This window comes from Schistocerca gregaria, chromosome 8, assembly GCF_023897955.1.
Source record: "Schistocerca gregaria isolate iqSchGreg1 chromosome 8, iqSchGreg1.2, whole genome shotgun sequence".
In the NCBI taxonomy this organism is placed as follows: domain Eukaryota; kingdom Metazoa; phylum Arthropoda; class Insecta; order Orthoptera; family Acrididae; genus Schistocerca; species Schistocerca gregaria.
The window spans coordinates 78303132-78323453 of record NC_064927.1 but is presented as its reverse complement, the minus strand read 5'-3'; the positions used below and the strand labels follow the sequence as shown (position 1 = coordinate 78323453).

Genomic DNA, 20322 nt, shown 5'->3' with positions numbered 1-20322 from the left:
TTCTGGCGCAAAAGCGACAGGAGATCACACTCCATAAGACAGAGTTCCAAAGCCGGTGAACTCACTGCCTGTTTAGCCAGCGTGTCAACCCGCTCATTGCCCAGGATGCCGACATGAACCGGGGGTCCAAACAAAGACCACGGAGCGGCCGCAACGGGCAAGAGCATGGAGCGACTCATGGATGGCCATCACCAGACGGGAACGAGGAAAGCACTGGTCAAGAGCTCGTAAACCACTCAGGGAGTCACTACAGATGACAAAGGACTCACCTGAGCGGGAGCGGATATACTCTAGGCCACGATAGATGGCAACCAACTCGGCAGTGTATACACTGTTCCCGGGTGCCAGCGACCGTTGCTCACAATGATCCTCTAGAGTAAGAGCGTAACCAGTGCGACCAGAGACCATCGAACCGTCGGTATAGGCCACGGCAGATCCGGGAAACTCGGCAAGGAGAGAAACAAAGCGGCGGCGGAGGGCCCGAGGAAGGACCGAGTCTTTCGGACCCTGTGCCAAATCCAGCCGAATGCATGGTCGGCACACACACCAAGGGGGCAGACGGAGATTGGCCCGGAAAACAGGCGGGAGAGGAAAAAACTCAATCCCACACAGTAGAGCCCGGATGCGAACCGCGATCGTACACCCTGACCGGGGCCGCCTGTCTGGAAGATGGACGATCGAGTGCGGGAACAGGAGACTGTAGTTGGGATGCCCTGGCAAGCTACAAACGTGGGCAGCATAAGCGGCCAGAAGTCGGTCGCGCTGGATCCGCAATGGAGGAACACCAACCTCCACAAGTAAGCTGTCAACAGGGCTTGTCCGAAATGCTCCTGTGGCGAGTCGGATCCCGCAGTGATGGATGGGATCCAGCAATTGCAATGCTGATGGCGATGCCGAACCATAAGCCACACACCCATAATCAAGGCGGGACTGGATCAGCCCTTGATACAGCCGGAGAAGGGTGGACCGATCGGCACCCCATCCGGTGTGGCTAAGGCAACGGAGAGCGTTTAAATGCCGCCAGCATGTTTGTTTAAGCTGCCTAATATGAGGGAGCCAAGTCAACCGGGCATCAAATACCAGTCCCAAGAACCGATGCGTCTCTACCACAGCAAGAGGTTCACCGTCAAGGTAAAGGGGTGGCTCAGGGTGAACCGTGCGACGCCAGCAGAAATGCATAACGCAGGTCTTAGCGGCCGAAAACTGGAAGCCGTGCACTACAGCCCACGACTGCGCCTTGCGGATAGCGCCCTGCAGCTGGCGCTCAGCAACTGCAATGCCAGCGGAGCTGTAGTAGAGGCAGAAGTCGTCTGCATACCACGAAGCTGCGACGGACGATCCCACCGCCTCAGCGAGCCCATTGATCGCAATTAAAAACAGGGAGACACTGAGGACAGACCCCTGTGGGACCCCGTTCTCCTGGACCCGGAAGGAACTATGGGACGCAGCAACTTGCACGCGAAAGGAACGATACGACAGAAAATTCTGAATAAAAATCGGGAGCGGGCCCCTAAGACCCCACCCATGAAGTGTGGCCAGGATGTGATATCGCCAAGTCGTACCGTACGCCTTCCGCATGTCAAAGAAGACGGCAACCAGATGTTGGCGGCGTGCAAAGGCTGTACGGACGGCAGACTCTAGGGAGACCAAATTATCGACGGCAGAGCGGCCTTTACGGAACCCACCCTGAGACGGAGCCAGACCTCCGGCTCACCATACGTTCTAGCAACTTGCAAAGAACGTTGTTGAGGCTTATGGGGCGGTAGCTGTCCACCTCCAGCGGGTTCTTGTCAGGTTTCAACATGGGGAGGACGATGCTTTCTCGCCATTGAGACGGGAACACACCCTCAACCCAAATGCGGTTGAAAACATCTAGGAGGCGTCGCTGGCAATTCACAGAGAGGTGTTTCAGCATCTGGCTGTGGATGCAGTCTGGCCCAGGAGCCGTATCAGGGCAAGCAGATAGTGCACTCTGGAATTCCCAGTCGCTGAAAGGAGCATTGTACAACTCCGCGTGGCGCGTGTGAAAGGAAAGCCTCCAACTTTCCAACCGCTCTTTCCAGGAGTGGAAGGCCAGTGGGCCAGTGGGTAATTCGTAGATGCGGAACACTGAGCAAAATGCGCTGCTAACCGGTCCGCAATCGTGTCGGAGTCAGGACACACCACTCCATTCAGCGAAAGCCCAGGGACAGAGACAGGTGGCCGATAGCCATGGAGTCGCCTAATCTTAGCCCAAACCTGCAATGCAGAGGTACGGACGCCAATGGAGGAAACATACCGTTCCCAGCACTCCTGATTCCGTTGGCGAATAAGGCGTCGGGCACGGGCACGGAGCTGTTTAAAAACGATGAAGTTCTCCAAGGACAGGTGCCGCTTATGGCGTTGAAGAGCCCGCCGGCGATCTCTAATCGCCTCTGCGATCTCGGGCGCCCACCAAGGCACAGTCCTCCGCCGAGGGGACCCGGATGAACAGGGAATCGCAGATGCCGCCGCAGAAACGATACCGGTGGTGACCGACTGAACCACCGCATGGGAAGGAGGTGCGATAGTGGCGAGAGAGGAGAACAAGCTCCAATCAGCCTTATTCAGAGCCCATCTGGAGGGGCGTTCAGAAGAGTGACGCTGTGGTAGTGACAGAAAGATGGGGGAAATGGTCACTACCACATAAGTCGTCATGGACACTCCAGTGGATGGATGGTGGAAGTCCGGGGCTGCAGATAGAAAGGTCGATGGCCGAAAATGTGCCATGGACGACGCTGAAATGTGTCGGCTCTCCCGTGTTTAAGAGGCAGAGGTCAAGCTGCGAGAGAAGAGTCTCGACATCTCTACCCCGGCCAGTAATCGCGGCGCTACCCCACAGGGGGTTATGGGCGTTAAGGTCGCCCAGTAACACAAAAGGAGGAGGCAGTTGTGCTATCAATGCAGCCAACACATGACGCACGACATCACCATCTGGCGGAAGATACAAACTGCAGACAGTAATAGGCTGAGGTGTCCACATCCTTACAGCGACAGCCTCTAAAGGTGTGTAAAGAGCTACACATTCGCTGTAGACAGAGTTAAGGATGTAGACGCAGACTCCACCAGATACCCTCTCATAAGCTGCCCGGTTCTTATAATAACCCCGATACCCACGTAGGGCAGGGGTCTGCATTGCCGGAAACCAAGTTTCCTGTAGGGCAATGCAGAGGAAAGGGTGACTGCTGATGAGTTGGCGAAGCTCAACAAGGTGGTGGAAAAAAGCGCTGCAGTTCCACTGGAGTATCGCTTTGTCCATGTCCGAAAAAGGCGTGAAGGAGCCGAGGAGGCAGATCACGCCACTGGGTCACCTGCTGCCACCGATGGAGGACCAGTACAATCTGCTTCCGTGGTGTGAGGGTCCGGCGAGATCCAGGTCCTCAGCAGACGCCCGGATCTCCACCTTATCCTCGGATGCAGGGCCTGTAGGGAACAGTGGAGTGGATGCCACCGCGTGTTCCTTGGCCTTAGAAGTCTTCTTCTTCGTCTTGTCTCTCTGGTCCTTGGGTTTCATTGGCTGGGAGGGCCCCAGCGAGTCAGTCTCCGGGACGGAGGAGGAGCGGGAAGCCCTGCGACCAGCCACTGGTCTGCTTTTCTTCCATTGGCTGACGTCACCCTTCCCAGAGGCGGAAACCTGGGAAGGAAGGGACCCAAGGGACCCTTTCCGAGCTATTCGAGCCGGGGAAGTTTGAGGCTTCCGCAGCTTAGAAGTGGGGACTGATGTCCTCGATGGTTGGGGGGTTGCTGCTCCTGAGGCAGGTAGTGCAGGAGCAGCAGGGAGTGAAGTGCCCCCCACCATCAAGGGGGCAGGTGTAGCATTCCGGCTCTGAGAGGTGGCAGTCTGAGGGAGAGCTAATGGGGCTGTAACAGTAGTAGCCGCGGCGTAAGAGGCAGTCATTCGAACAGGATGGAGGCGATCGAACTTCTGCCTGGCCTCAGTGTATGTCAGGCGGTCCAGGGTCTTATACTCCATGATTTTGCGCTCTTTCTGGAAGATCCTGCAGTCCGGCGACCAAGGTGAGTGGTGCACTCCGCAGTTTACACAGATGGGAGGCGGAGCACATAGAGTATTGGGATGTGATGGGCGTCCACAATCTCGACATGTGAGGCTGGAAGTACAGCGGGAAGACATCTGCCCGAACTTCCAGCACTTAAAGCACCTCATCGGTGGAGGGATATATGGCTTGACGTCACAACGATAGACCATCACCTTGACCTTCTCAGGTAAAGTATCACCCTCGAAGGCCAAGATGAAGGCACCTGTGGCAACCTGCTTATCCCTTGGACCACGATGTACGCGCCGGACGAAGTGAACACCTCGCCGCTCTAAATTGGCGCGAAGCTCGACATCAGACTGCAATAGAAGGTCCCGATGGAATATTATGCCATGGGCCATATTAAGACTCTTATGGGGCGTGATTGTAACCGGAACATCCCCAGCGGGGCGAGTATGTTTCGCTGGCATCCTTAGTCTTTCGTTCCTCCCATGGTGTAGCCACGGAGGGGAACGATTTGGGGTCATATGTAGTTGCGTTGTATTGAGACCTGGAACGCTTAGAGACTGCTGGCGGCTGGCTGCCAGCAAGAGATGATGTACCACGCTTCATTGCGGGTCATCCGCCCTGATGCCACCTACTCCGACCAAGGGCCCTCCCCACGGGCGCCACCCAGCCTCAGCAACGACCACCTGGCAGGATGGCCATTGCCAGGAGTCCCAATGCCCCAAGGAGATAGGCATCTACTCCTTGGCATACACGGGGAGTTAACAGCGCTGGCATCTGCAGACCGATCCCTGTGTTGTCAGGGGGCTACAACCAACAGGGTACATGGCGGCCCCACCACAACGGACTGGCTACCGTGCTGGATTTCAGGTGATGTAGTCCAATATCGTCATTGGCGCATAAAGCGACACAGCATAGCAGACTGCAATAAACTGCACCCAAGAACAAATCCACGCCCAAGAGATGGTAGGTGAGCGGGACTGCTAAGCGATGACGACAAACCTGGCTAGAGATAGTAATGCATGATGGACACATCGCTCCTTGTAAGGCGCCCTTCCCCAATCGGCTCGCTCTTCGGAAAATTTAGAAGGATGGAGGTCAAACCCGTTAGGGGACCATCTCACAAGGCCAAAACGTTTGAGACTCCTTTTAGTCGCCTCTTACGACAGGCAGGAATACCGTGGGCCTATTCTTACCCCCGAACCCACAGGGGGAGATGAGGGTGGACCGTATCACGCCTGCAGAAGTGCACAACTCGAGTCTTGGCTGCAGAGAACTGAAAACCATGAGTCAGAGCCCATGATGCTGCCTTGCGAACGGCTACTTGCAGCCTGCGCTCGGCGACTCTCATAGTCGTTGAGCTAAATGAGATGCAGAAGTCCTCGGCATACAAAGGAGACACCGACGACCCCACGGCTGCAGCCAGACCTTTAATGGCCGCTAGAAATAAGGATACGGTCATCACTGAGCCGTGCGGGAACCTATTTTCCTGTATATAAGATGAACTAGAGGCAGCACCGACTTGCACCCGGAAAGAGCGGCGCAATAAAAAGTTTTGAAGAAAAGCTGGGAGCTGACCACGAAGACCTCACTCATGCAATGTAGCAAGGATGTGATGCCTCCATGTGGTGTCATAAAAATACAGCAATGAAATGCTGATGGTGGGCAAAGGCCGTACGGATCGATTCCAGCCGCACCAAATTGTCCGCAGCAGACCGGCCCCGACGGAAGCCACCCTGGGATGGAGTGAGGAGACCGCGCGACTCAAGGACCCAACACAAACGCCGCCCCACCATATGTTCGAGCAATTTGCACAAACCGTTGGTGAGGGTAATGGGACGATAGCTGCCCACCGCCAGAGGGTCCACACCGGGCTTCAAGATGGGGACAATAACACCCTCTCGCCATTGCGACGGGAACACGCCCTCGCTCGAAATGCGGTTAAAGATGGTGAGGATGTTTCTCTGGCAGTCCCTGGAGAGAGGCTTCAGCGTCTGCACGTGGATGCAGTCTGGTCCTGGTGCTGTATCAGAGCAATCGGCGAGAGCAGCAAAGAATTCCCTCTCACTGAAAGGAGCATTGTATTTTTCAGAACGACCCATGTGGAATGATAATGGCGTCCGCTCGGCTCGCTCCTTTAGAGAGCGAAAGGCGGGAGGAGGGGGTAAGTTGCAGTCGCAGAGCTCGTAGCAAAGTGCACGGCAAGGTGGTCAGCAAGGGCGGCAGCGTCAGTGCAGACAGCGCCGTCCATGGAGATTCCAAGGATACCCATAGGGGTCTGTTATCCATAAATCCGCCGGATGTGGGACTACATTGAGCGAGGGGGAGACACAGGAGCCAAAGGATGAGACATACCTCTCCCAACACGCCGGGCAATAAGACGACGGGCCAAGGCACGGAGACTCTTAAAGACGATGAGGGTCTCCAGAGACGGGTGCCGCTTATGACGCTGGAGAGCCCGCCTACGGTCGCGAATAGCCTCAGCAATCGCCGGCGACCACCAGGGGACAGCCTTCCTCCGAGGGAGTCCAGAAGAGCGGGGGATGACAGCCTCAGCCGCAGAAATGATTGACGTGGTCAGGACACGGACCACCTCATCAATGTCACCCTGTGGGGGAGACTCAATGGTGGCAGCGGAAGTAAAAGCCGGCCAGTCAGCCCTGTTGAGAGCCCAGAGGGGCAGGCGCCCAGAAGAATAACACTGGGGCAGTGACAAATAGATTGGAAAATGGTCACTACCACACAGGTCAGGATGCACTCTCCAGTGGAGGGATGGGTCAAGTCCGTGGCTGCAAAGAGAGAGGCCAATGGCCGAGAAAGAGCCATGGGGCACACTGAAATGCGTGGGAGCACCAGTGTTCAAGAGGCTAAGGTCGAGCTGAGCCAACACATGCTCCACAGCACAACCGCGGTCATCAGAGACAGTCTCACCCCATCGAGGGTTGTGGTCATTGAAATCGCCCAGAGGCAGCAATGGTGGTGGGAGTTGAGCCAGCAGCTCAGCCAAGACATGTTGGGGGAGCTCCCCATCTGGAGGAATGTAAATAGAGCAAACAGTAATAGCCAGCGAGAGCTCTACCCTGACAGCGACGGCCTATAAAGGCGTCAGAAGGGGTACGGGTGAGCTACAGACAGAGTGGTGAACAAAGAGGCAAACTCCACCTGAAGCTCGTTGACAGTCAGCGCGGTTCTTATAGTATCCCCGATAACCGCGAAGGGCGGGGCTCCGCATTGCTGGAAACCAAGTTTCCTGAAGAGCAATACAGAGAACAGGGGAAACACTCAGAAGCATCCGGAGCTCAGGCAGGTGGCGGAAATAACCGCCGCAATTCCACTGGAGAATGGAAGCAGGAAGGGACTGGGAGGGCGTGAAGGCGACTAAGAGGCAGACGGCGCCTCAGAGCCAACGGCCACCAGCAGGGAAGAGTCAGCTGCATCCATAGGAAAGGCCCCGAGGGTTCCGTGAGGACGAGATCCGCGGCAGAGGCGAGGATCTCCACCTCATCCCCAGAGCCAAAACTATGTACATCAGGCGGTACTGAAACCGCCGGAACGTCCTTCTTGGATACGTTCTGTTCCTCCTCCTCGCGTCTGTCCTTTGGGTTAGAGGGCTGGGAGAGCTTCTCTGAAGGAGCGTCGGAGGCTGACGACGACACAGGAGACCTACGACCAGCAGGTGGCGGAACCTTCAGCCACTGGCTGACATCCAGCTGGGTAGGAGAAGAAACGGAGGAAGGGAGAGCCCCGAGGGACCCCTTCCGCGGGAGAGGAACTGGCAGAGGCAACGCTGGCAGAGAAGGAGGGGGAGGGATCGAGCCCCCCGGTTTTTGAGCAGATGTCACTCCCGAAGTGTGTGCGGGGGGAGTGACAGAAGAGGGTTTGTCCCCATCTGCTAAGGGGGCAACAGAGGAAGGCTTGCCCCCAGACACTAGGGGGGCAAACAGAGATGCACGGGCCCGAGGGCCCACTGAAGGCGGCACAGATGAGGCGATAACTGCCGACCGCGAGGGCGACGATAACGTGGCTGCAGCACAAGATGTTCGAAGTGGGACAGGATACAACCTTTCAAATTTCAGTTTTGCCTCGCGATAAGTAAGCCGGTCCAGGGTCTTAAATTCCACTGTCTTCCGCTCCTTATGAAGAACGGGGCAGTCTGGCGAGTATGGAGAGTGGTGTTCCCCACAGTTGACACAGACAGGCAGAGGCGCACATGGAGAATTGGGATGAGAGGGGCGTCCGCAATCTCGACATTTGGCGCTGGATGGGCAACGGGAGGACATATGCCCAAACTTCCAGCACTGGAAGCACCGCATCGATGGAGAGACGTATGGCATGACATCACAAGCCAAACGCCCTGTAGCGTGCATTCCACTGACCCCAAACCACCGTCATTTGAGATTTCAGTGGGGTGATGAAAGAGCTCAGAGAGAAGGTTGGAAGTCTGTCACATTTTCTGCTGGTTCTGCCTCCGTGGCAGTGATGGCTGGAAGTTGGTTAGGAGGGGGTCAATTGAGGCCCGCAAACAACCTGTCTGCATGCTAGGAGCATTGGACCTACAACTGGAGTTATGATCATGGGTGCCATTTGCTATGAGAGCAGGACCACTTTCATCATTATCTCATGCACCCTGACTGCAAACGCGCGTCAGTCTGGTGAATCGACCTGTTGTAGTGCTATTCATGAACAGTGACCCAGGAGATGTTCTTCAAGAGGATAACGCTTGGCCAGTAACAGCCGTTGTAATACAGCATGCCATACAGAGTGTCATGTCGTCTTGATATGCTCAATGGCCGTATCCACCCCCAATCAAGCGTTTATGGAATATAAACAGATGACAACTCCAGTGTCATCCACAAACACCACTATCTGTCCCCGTATTGACGAACGAAGTGCACCAGGCAACTTACTCCATTACACAAATTGACATCTGGTAATTTTACAACAATGCATTAACGTCAGCATGCTTGCATTCAATATTTTGGCGGTTACACTGCTTATTAATGAGCCAGCATGTCGCATTTCCAATGGAAAATCTTGCTCTTACATTAACCTGTCCTCTTAATCAGTTACGTATGTTATGTAGACAACTGTGTTCCCAAAATTACATTGCTCTACATTAGTTTTTGATTTTGTGATTTTGTGATTTTTTCCCTGTATGGTGTGTGTATGCTCTAAAATGCTCTTATACTAAGTATAATTATTAGCTCGCAGACACAAAAATACATGGAAATGTGCAACACAGGTAGGTGGCTTGTAACATGAATACCTGGCTTCTGCTGGAAGATCTGCCAGCAGGTGACCCAGTGTGACCACATCTTCAGGCTGAGTGCGCACTGCGTCAGCCCAGCCCTGCGTGCTCATAACCTGCGTGACATTGGCCTTGATGAAGTTAACGGTGGCCTGCCTGAGGCTGGTGCAGGAGTGCCTGATCGCCAGAACAGCTGCGGCCGCCGCAGTCTCGACTGACAGCTGAGCAGCCACGACCTGCTCGCACCAAGCCTTCAGGGCCGACACGCCGTATTTATCAGCGGCTGCCAGCAGCTGGGGGGCCAGGCTGGGCAGCTGAGGGGCCTGGAGGGTGTAGAGGTAGGCGACCAGCTGGCGGAGCACTGGTCCCTCCACGTCCGGGATTGCGACCTCGCCGGCGTTGGCTTCCAGTGAGTCGTGGCGAAACATGCCGCCAAACACGGGGCTTCTTTCGGCCAACACGGCCCTGTGCGCCACAAGACGGTTGCCGCCCGCCACCAGTGTGACGACTGCGCCGTCCCCTGCGTCCAGAAGGGCGCCCAGGTCCACGGCTGTGGTCTCCATAACCTCCTGGGTGGGTTCCATCGGCGATGACTCTGGAACATGGCGACACTCAGCAGCCATTTCTCCTCGCACATCAGTCTCTATTCTTGTAGAGCAGAGGCAGAATAGTGTCAAGCAAAAGTTGGTACATGTTTTGATATCTGGAAACTTAGCCTTCATGTCTTGAATAGGCCTCTCAACCCTCTGCTTTTCGAAAATCGCCCATGTGGAGAACCAAATGTAAATATCAGCCTTGCAAACCAAAAATGCAGAGACAACAGTGCAGTGTGGAAGGTCTGGCCATAATCTCAATTAGTTTAGAATAACAGATGCAGTTAGTGTCTCAGATGCTAATATACAGCCCAAGCGAGTATGCAATTTACATAAAGCGAATTGGGAACATTTAAACAGAGCAGTCAATGTACAGCCACTGCAAAAAAGCAGCACTGATTTTCAAGCCACAGACAAGTTTATCCAAATTTTGCAGACGGCGCACGTTAAGGCGATCCCAATATTTGTCAGGTAGCCACAGGTTTTTAAAATTCCCTGATGTTTCACCCCATAGAGAGACAGCACAGAAGGTATTACGGCACGACCTTAGAACCTCAGGGGAAACAATGAGAAACAAAGCCGAGTCTCCATCGAACAGTAAAATGACAATGTAAAGAACCGTTACACCTAACAAGAGCAGAAAAATGCGAGCTATATTTCAAGAACCGCATGGTAGCAGACATCTTGTGTTTCACATACAAACTTTCAACAAACACAGTTCCATTACCCACTGTATTGTCGACTTTGAGACCATCTAGAGGTATGATGACGATGGACCAGAAGACTTTAGGACTCTGTTGCCGGAAGACATGACAGTATCTTCGCTCTGAAATACTCCAGCAGCATGTGAATAATCATGTTTTGATTATATTTGGCCAGAAGCACATAGGCCTGGGCAGTAATAAAATTAAAAACGAAAAGCAACACAGGTTGAGATAATTATAATTTAAGTATTGCATCAGCTAGTGGACCAGATTTTACCCGATCTAACAGCGTCACCCGCGAATTTCCTTTGCAAGTATGAGCAAGCAGGATCTGCAAAATCTCAAGTAAAACTACGGATAATACAAAGATTCAAAACAACTTTGCCCTAAAAATATTCAGGAATTTCAAGTAAGGTCCATTACTGGGGGTGGGGGTTGGGTGAAGGAGGCACTGTGTCCTTCCTAAAAAATTAAATTATAGCTGCAACATGCTTTTGAAGAGACAATTACATGTAATTAGAGTCCAAAACGTGAAATTACCATTCAAGACACTGTTAGCAATATCAAAACCACCTTCGATATGTATACTACTGACTTTGTAGCCAACACAAGGTTTCTTTCAACGTTTTTGACTTTTACTCTACACGTAATTTTTGAAGACTTGCGGTAAGTAAATAAGGCCCATAACATGGATATACTGATTACAAATTTCATTGGGGAAAGTGACATCTACTGCTGTTACTTCAAATTTTTATGTTAACTGGATTGAAATATTAAAGAGAAAAGTGAAGAACGAAGTTATTCCACATCCACTTAAAGTGTTAACAAGGCTACACTACTCGTTCCTGTACACCGTAACTTGGTCTCAGAATGCAATTTACCCTAAGCCGTTTAGCGTGCTCAGAATGTTGGTTCCAGTTCTACAGTCCTAAGCAGCTCATGAGGTCATTTTGGCTGCTATCGCTTTTTCTCCGTCTGGTTCTCAATTTCGGGAACTGTCTTGGCTACGCACATGTCTGAGAAGATAGATTGTACGACTTTCTCGTAACAGCGTTGCTACAGTGAGGTACATGCAGTACCCAATTACTTTTCCAACTGTGAGAAAATCTACTGTATCTGTTAATCTTTGTCTGCTATTTGCAACGTATCTTGTTTGATGGAAGGGGATGGTCTTCCATTCGAGTAATATGTCGAGAATGCAGTCAGAACCTCAGGCAGGGATTTCTTTTCTTCGACGAATTTCTTTTCCTCTGAATTCAGAATTCCGCGGGTCTCGGCCTTGCTGCCCCGCTCTCCACTACCCCTCCCAGTTCGTACTCCGGATGCGGCCGCGACTCCTGTAGGCGCTGACCCTTCAGCTCCTCGCACTTTCAAACTCTGCGAGACAGCGACCATTCTCATAAATTCACCCCTGACGGGTCGTTATGCACGCAGAATGCACAATCTTGTGATACTTCAACATGTGGGGAAGTCCGATAACAGGTGTTTGCATATCAGCTCCTCTCGTATTTGGTGGGCTGGTTGCTAGGTGCGCCGTTTGTAGATAAATCCCACAAAACCAGAGAACACAAAATGTGTGTTACTTTTCTACAGACATTTGTTTCTGTAAATAACTTAACTGTTTAATTTACAACCTGTGCTTCGGTAGCACTGGGTAAGGAAACAAAGTTGGTTTACATGGTGTTATGTCTGCTGATTTCAAATCTATTAAGTTTTTTTTCTATTGGACAGATTATTTTTAAACATACATTTAAATTCGTCAAAATTTTATATTTATTTAGTGCCAAAACAACTACATTATCTGTATAGTGCCTAGAATGGACATTGTTGTACACCTTGTTTATGACTTACAAAAAATGGTTCAAATGAATCTGAGCACTATGTGACAACTTCTGAGGTCATCAGTCGCCTAGATCTTAGAACTAATTAAACCTAACTAACCTAAGGGCATCACACACATCCATGCCTGAGGCAGGATTCGAACCTGCGACCGGAGCGGTCGCTCGGCTCCAGACTGTAGCGCATAGAACCGCACGGCCCCTCCGGCCGGCTATCACACGTCAAGGTTGGAGAGGAAGAAGTCTAAACGTGTTTGGAAGAAAGAGTTTTAAAGTCGTGTTACAATCAAGTTTCCTGTATTCCTCAATGAGTAGTTCTGATAGTTATCAGCATTATGGTTTTTCAGGAAGTTTTTTTACAGCGCTTTGGGATGATATCCATTCAGCTGCCTCAGCTTCATTCAAACTTTGTTCGAACGCAGGGTCATTCATTAATATGAAATGATAATCGACACCCTACCTGCAAACAGGCGGCGATATACATCATTGGGGGCACGTTGAAAATGTGTGCCTTAAGTGGGATTCGAACCCGGGATCTATCCATCGGAGCCACCGAGGGCACAGAAGATAGTGCGCCTGTAGAAACTTACCCATTGCACGCTCCCCGTGAGACCCACTTTCGCAACATGTCCACACTACGACATTCGTAGTGCGCCTATACTCATTATTCGTCGCAGATTAATTTACCGAGTCCCGTACGAGTTGGGGCATACCGAGTGCGTTCGCACAAGGTCAATCGCCGGGCAGCCATATTTTAACTATATACGAAGAAAGTATCTGTTCCCGAAAGGATAGATACCATTGATGACCGTGCAGCTTCTATATAATGAAATGATAAATGGACACCCTAGCTGCAAACCGGCGTTGTTATACATCACTGGGGACATGGTGATTAATTTGCCGCGAGTAATGAGTGTGATGGGCAAACATCTATTAGGTGCCAGAATGAGATTTTCACTCTGCAGCGGAGTGTGCGCTGATATGAAACTTCCTGGCAGATTAAAACTGGGTGCCCGACCGAGACTCGAACTCGGGACCTTTGCCTTTCGCGGGCAAGTGCTCTACCATATGAGCTACCGAAGGTTCGCAGGAGGGCTTCTGTAAAGTTTGGAAGGTAGGAGACGAGGTACTGGCAGAAGTAAAGCTGTGAGTACCGGACGTGAGTCGTGCTTCGGTGGCTCAGATGGTAGAGCACTTGCCCGCGAAAGGCAACGGTCCCGAGTTCGAGTCTCGGTCGGGCACACAGTTTTAATCTGCTAGGAAGTTTCATCTGTTAGGTGCACTACGAATGTAGTGTTGTGGACATGTTGGGAAAGTGCTTCTCAAGCGGGGCGTCCAAGAGGTTAGTCTCTGCAGGCGCACTATCCCCGTGCTCTTGGTGGCTCAGATGGATAGAGCGCTTGCCATGTAAACAGGAGATCCCGGCTTCGAATCGCGGTTAGGGCACACATTTTCAACATATCCCCATGATGTACATTAACGCCTGTTTGCAGTTAGCGTCGCGATTAAATTATTTCATTCTAGACAAGCTGCACAGTCATCAATGGTATCTGTTCTTTCGGGAACGGACACTACCTTCATACCATTATTTGTGAACCAATAAAAATGTCTCCTTGATCTTGGTGTCACTGATCCTAGGGAATTTGGTTTTGAGGAACTCTTGACCTTTGCCAGACCCAACCGTCACTTAAGGAAATTCTTGATCTAGCCCAGCTTGATGTGCAGTTTTGGAAGATAAATATTCTACGATTTCGCAAGTGGTTGATCAACTATAATTTTCGTCCCAACAGCGAAAATTTCTCTCTGTATGGCCGTTGTTGCTGAAGGTAGCTTTTTCTCTGTTCTTGCTGTCCCACTCACAAAGGAAACAACAGAACTTAGCACATCCCGGTTGTAGCCCAAGAAGCAGGACTATCACCACATGTATGCCATTCATTGTTGTCACATTGTATACTGTCAGCACAAGCTTCATATATGCAGCATATGTGAGAGGGATCGAAGGATATTGGCTGACTGTGCAGAAGGGCTTCTTTGAAATAAATCTTAGAAGAGTCAATGAAAAGTCGCTATTCATTGGGATTGCGCGTATTCGTAATGACTTCAAATCTCTCTACATCATTACAACACACTAATTTATCTTGCTCGGAGAGAAACTTTTGTTGACTTTTACAAAAAAAATCTCACCCTTACATTTTTATCCAAAACATTCCATCCTTTCAACCTTGAAGCCACAATATCACCTTGTTTTTTCAGAAGTCAGCATCACGAACCAGATCGTTTAATTCAGAATGTTCCGTCGGAAAAAATGGATATTGTCTTTCAGTACCACAATGTAGCTCAGTCTCGCAAAATTTATTATCCTTAATCTCATCAATAATTGTAATCCACGTTTCTGGTCATTTGAGGAATGGGCGGGTTTGATCTATACTGTGAGGCACATGCGTTCTAGCTGAAGCAACATCCGAATACTGGACAGTGTGCCTTATGCTCGGTGTTACTCCAGAGAACTGTAATCCGGATGTAGCAGTCTGTTATGTCGTTCTGTGGTTATCTCCAAACCATGGGAACGCACAATCGCATGTGATGAGATCCAGTTTCCAATCATCCACTTAAAAGCGTCACTCATGAAGCATAACATACGTGTGGGATCTAGGATGTACCCTGATCTTTTTTTTATAGCCAAAATAGAAATCTTATGTTTCTTTCTCAGTGGGGTTGTATTTCTCTCCACAGATATAACGAATAGAGTGAGTGATTAACACACGTAAGGAGCATTGTTAGTATGCACGCACACTATATACAATCACAAAACAATAAAATATTACGAAATTCTTAATCACAATTGTCAACGAAACTCTTAAAATGTCAATTATAGGTTTCCGATTTCACTAATATATGCCTCTAGTTAAATATTTTTGTAACAGGAAGATATTTCAGGATAGTAGTACATGAAAGTAACAGAAACAAATGTATGTGTGCTGTAATAAATAATTTAGCTTCAAAAAACCGAAACAAATGTTGGTATGCAATAATAACTAATGTAGCTTAAAATATGTTCACATTATGATGGTAACTGCGGCGCAATAATGCGATTCTACCGCATATTCAGAATTAGAGTAAATGCGTTGCAAAAAACTGTAGCCCAAAGAGTATTTGTAACACGCAGTAATTAATGAAAATTTCTCATTTAGCAAAAATCAGTTTCTCATTGAACTTTTAATTAATTGGTTTGTTATCGCAGCGCTTTGACACAGGAGTTTCACGAAGAAATGTATTCCTTCCTTTAACATGGCTTCCAGCTTTAAATTTTTTCCTTGAATGTTCGAGAAATAAAATTCAAAACGCCAAATTGCAGAAATTGTACTTTCCCATGTATATAAATTTCCTTACAAAATCGGAAATGCAGGCTACGATGTACAGATATAAACTCTGTGTGTCACGAGGCTTGACGTCCCAAAGGTCGGAACCAGCGAGTGAAGTGCGGCTTCCGCTCTGCCTGTTGGTCAGACAGCTGTGGGACGGTGGCTGCCCTCCGCCTCAGCTGTTGTCTGGCTCGAGACTGAGGGAGCGGACTCAGCCGGCGCCGCCTCGGCCCACCACAGAGGCTGGACTGTCTGCCAGCACTGGACACAGGCACTCGGGCGTCCGATGACCTTTTAAGGACAGTGTGCGGGGCGCAGGGACTGGAGACATCCGAGATGAAAGCTTTCAGGTCATTTCCAGCAGTCGGAACACACTTTACAGTCATTAACTTCCGTCTTCCATGTGCTCCTCACACTGTGTGTCGGGCAGTCTGCGGTTTATCAGCCGCTCCTGTCACTGAAAGTATTCATAATAATGTCCAGGAGCAGTTTAACTTCTGAGGTCATCAGGCCCCCTAGAACTTAGAACTGCTTAAACGTAACTAACCTAAGGACATCAAACACATCCATGACCGAGGCAGGATTCGAACCTGCGACCGTAGCGGTCGCGCGGTTCGAGACTGTAGCGCCTAGAACCGCTCGGCCACTAAGGCCGGCTACTGTAGTGGAGACGACGCAAACACTGACATGTTGTAAAATTTTACGAAAAATGTGCTCAAGTACACGAAGTATTTTCGTAGGATGCTGGCAACATTTAGACATTGCTACAATTTGTGACATAAATAATTTTAGATTTTTATGTAAATGATAAAAGTTTTATAACAAACAGAAAACCAGACATTTTTACATACTGCTGTCGTTATTCTACATTCTACAAAACAAGGCAACCGGTCCTCCTTCGACTTTGTTTTTAATGAAACCATATGCTTCACATCTCCGTGATTACCTTCTGCCTGCTGTTGCCAGAAGTGATAACTATCATGTGTTTGTGAAACACGGTCGTTTCTCATTGAGGGATGCCCAGTTTGAGTCTTATTGTCTCCAAACCTTCCCTTGTTACAATTTTTCCCGTTTCTTCCAGTTACTTAGAAGAAATAGGCTATATTTAATGGCTAGAACTGAAACCTTAACAACTTAATTATTTTTTCATTCTATGACAAACACTTATTTTTGTTATATGTTCATTTGCTTTAAAACTCAGTCACCCTTTACCGTCTCTTTTAGTAAGCGCAAGAGCTTAGGACCAAAAAACCTTTCAAAATTACAAATTTTATCGCGAGTACAGGGTGTGGCTCATCAGCACTCTTACTCGTGTCTTTGGCGTGCTTCAGATACGTGATGGATTGGCTGATGATGACAATGGGCGCCTCCTGACGTGTTTTGTTTACTGTTGTCATATCACAACTGCGATGTGATGACTGTCCCCTGAGAGCGCCTCAGTTGGTAAGGAACCTCTGTTACAGACATCTTGACAATTTCTGAGTGTGTCACGGCGACACAGTACTTATTTTGAATAATATGCGCCAGGTTTTGTGCCAAATGTAGCACAGATTTCGGCTTTCAAACTCTAGTAGAAACAACTGATTAAGAATGCTGAAGCAGATCCCTACCTGAATGTTTGGAAGTTCATTTTTTTCCGCTAAGGTCATCAGTCCCTAAGCTTACACACTACTTAACCTGAATTATCCTAAGGACAAACACACACACCCATGCCCGAGGGAGGACTAACCTCTGCCGTGACCAGCAACACAGACTGTAGTGAATGAGACCGCTCGGCTAATCCCGCGCGGCTCCGCGTAAGGGTCATGAGATGTTCATCCGAAGAGCGAAGACTGCTGCTTGATGACGCAGTTTCAGCAAATTAAGGATGGTAAAAAATACTTAAGAGTCGACCTTAGGTAGAGAAGACTGTCAAATTCAGCCATCTCGTTGACGGAATACGACGCAGCTGCTAAATTTGAGTTCAGTGACACAACCAGTGAGTGTGCCAGTGTTCACAGGCCTCTTCCAGATAGTCTTACAACATGATTCTTGAACCAGGTGTTGGCAATGATTAAATTGTTCTAGCAGGCGGCTTCCCCTTTCATTACTTTCTCCCAGCCTGTGTTCTATTTTCCTCTCTGTTGCTTTCCCTATTGATAAATCCAAGCCACCCACTACAGCTAAATTTTTATCTCTTATGTATCGGAATAATTTCTTTATCCCGTCATATTTTCTGTCAATCTCTTCATCTGCGGAGATGGTTGGCGTATAAAATCTTACTAATGTGGTGCCTGTTGGCTTTGTGTCTCTCTTCGCTACGATAATACTTTCATTCCCAGTTTCTTATTCCTTATTATTCATGCCTTATCCCTATCTGACTGCTTTGTTAAACTTGTTATTACGTCATCAAAGCTCCTGTTCTTCACGCTGTTGCATTTCTCTAAATTACCCATTACCTCTCCAAAATTAAAGTATCTATATGGTGTATACGACCCGGGACAACCGGGAGATACATGAATTTTTTCATCCGCGAGAAAACCTGGAAAAACCCGAGATTTTTTAGAATTCAGGAGATTTTGCATTGTTTTAATTTTCAGTTAATTTTTTTTAAATTTTGACTAATAAGAACCGATACTCTACCAAAGGATATTAGTGAATCCCGGTACTGCGGAATAATACTCTTACTTCAACAAGAAAACAAACGAGAGAAAAAAACGAATATAACTTAAATTGCAAAGGAAATGCGCCATATACAAGAACGACACACAGTGCTCATGCAAGCGTCTCCCAACAGCAAAATGTATCAAAAGCTTTAGGAAGACTATGCAAAGCTTCGTAACAACAAATTGCCTCCGATGAGCATGAAGTCACAACGGTTTTACATTACATTCGTTTTAGTAGTTACGAGCGGGCTCACGTATACGCAGCTGAGTCGCGTTTGGACAGTAGGTTATTCCGCTTCTGGCTACAGGAATGTGGCTGTGCAAGCAGTCGCAGGAAGTAGCCAAATGCTACAGGGAAAGGGGTGCCAAATTCATATTCTTGAGGAAAACAATTGTTTCACAAAACGCCTAGCATCCAGCGCACGTTGGTCTATCGATTATGCATATGATTCTGAAACGCATCCCTGTAGGTTTTTGAACATTTTTGAACACATTTTAAGTTGATTTCTGAATGAATCCTACGTTTATTTTTGAAGGTGCGCATAACGTACGTGATGTCTGTCAGGAGAATCCTCGTCGCATTTAGAAATAAACTTTCCGCAGACGAAAGGGGACGGGGCTATACGAGCTGAACGGAGTAAAGCCGAACGGATGAATGCCAATCGCTGTCGGATTATGTGTTTTCTTGGATTTGCGAATGATCAGCGTTGTTATAATAGATTCAGACTACCAGAATGTAAATAAACTACTAACAGGGGTAACAGTTGAGAAAGATTGTGTGTTATCTTCTCGGTGTATCCAAGAAAATGAAATTTGACAAAATTTTTGACCAGATTGCCACACTAGTAAGGGTCAGTTGTGCAGTCCCCGGCTAGCAGCCACTTAGTTCTATTCTGGAAGTAACGCGGAAAATTTGTTGTGCTAACATGAAACGACGCCTAACCGGAGAATAATAGCGGGATAACTAAACCGCAGACTCTGGCAGGGTTAGCGAAGTTAATCTGCGAACAAATTTTGACAATGGCAGTAATAGCTAAGAATTGGTGATGACAAGATTGTTAGAATGAGGAAGGGTAAGAAGCGGGGACATCACACAAATTATGGAATAAGACGATTCCAAATTTATATAAAAATATCGTAATACTAATATTCCATCTCATGCTTGAGAAACTAGTGCGTGTCAATGAAATGTATTTTCTAACAAAGCTTTTTGCTTGTAGTAGGCCTAATGGGCATTTGGTGTTGGTACTTCGTGAATTATATTCTGTCTAGTTATAAAAGACCATAACATTAAGGCCTGTTTTGTTTTACCTAGCAGTGACAAAATAGACGTAATCAGATCCAGAGACCACACCAGTCTTGGGTATTATTTGTATTAACAGCTTTTTCGGTATTATATAACGGCATTACGATTTTTCACGTAGCTAAACGTTTGACTAACTTTGGCGAGCTAATAGACTCTTTCGCGGAAAGGAAAGCACACCATGTAAAGCTGCGGCAATAGTAGAGAGAAAAATATGCTAGGAGCTAAGTATTGAAGAAACGTGTACTTTCTTGCTTTTTTCTTATTAGTTCTATGTATCCTGTATTTAATTTTATGTCACACAAAACAGCAAGTTATTAGATAATAGGCAATAAAGAGAGCAAATTTTCTGAAGTGTTCTTGTTCTCCCGATTACAAATAATCCCATTCGCTAGTAATTGCAAGTTTTTTTTTGTTTTTAAAGAATGGCAAGCTGTCAAACGGGCCGACTGGGAGCAGGAGACGCACCACAGGACATTTCAGTTTCCACTGTCGTGTGTAGGGTTGACGGCATCCATTACAAAATATACACGTTTCAATTCCACAGAGATAATACAGTGACGCGCGATAGAAGAATGCTGTGTGAGGAGGCGAGGCACTGCCCTTTGGC

At 48.6% G+C, this 20322-nt stretch overlaps 1 protein-coding gene across 2 annotated transcripts in view; it reads right to left on the bottom strand.

Annotated features, from left to right (window-relative positions):
* LOC126284329 (ankyrin repeat domain-containing protein 6-like) overlaps nt 1–20322 on the bottom strand; it is a 147054-nt gene that overhangs the window by 30191 nt on the left and 96541 nt on the right. For both annotated transcript variants that reach the window (XM_049983176.1, XM_049983175.1), the window contains exon 2: nt 9286–9862. In XM_049983176.1, coding sequence (XP_049839133.1) covers nt 9286–9851 — 566 coding nt within the window. In that variant the 5' untranslated portion in view covers nt 9852–9862. The remainder of the gene's footprint in view (nt 1–9285; nt 9863–20322) is intronic.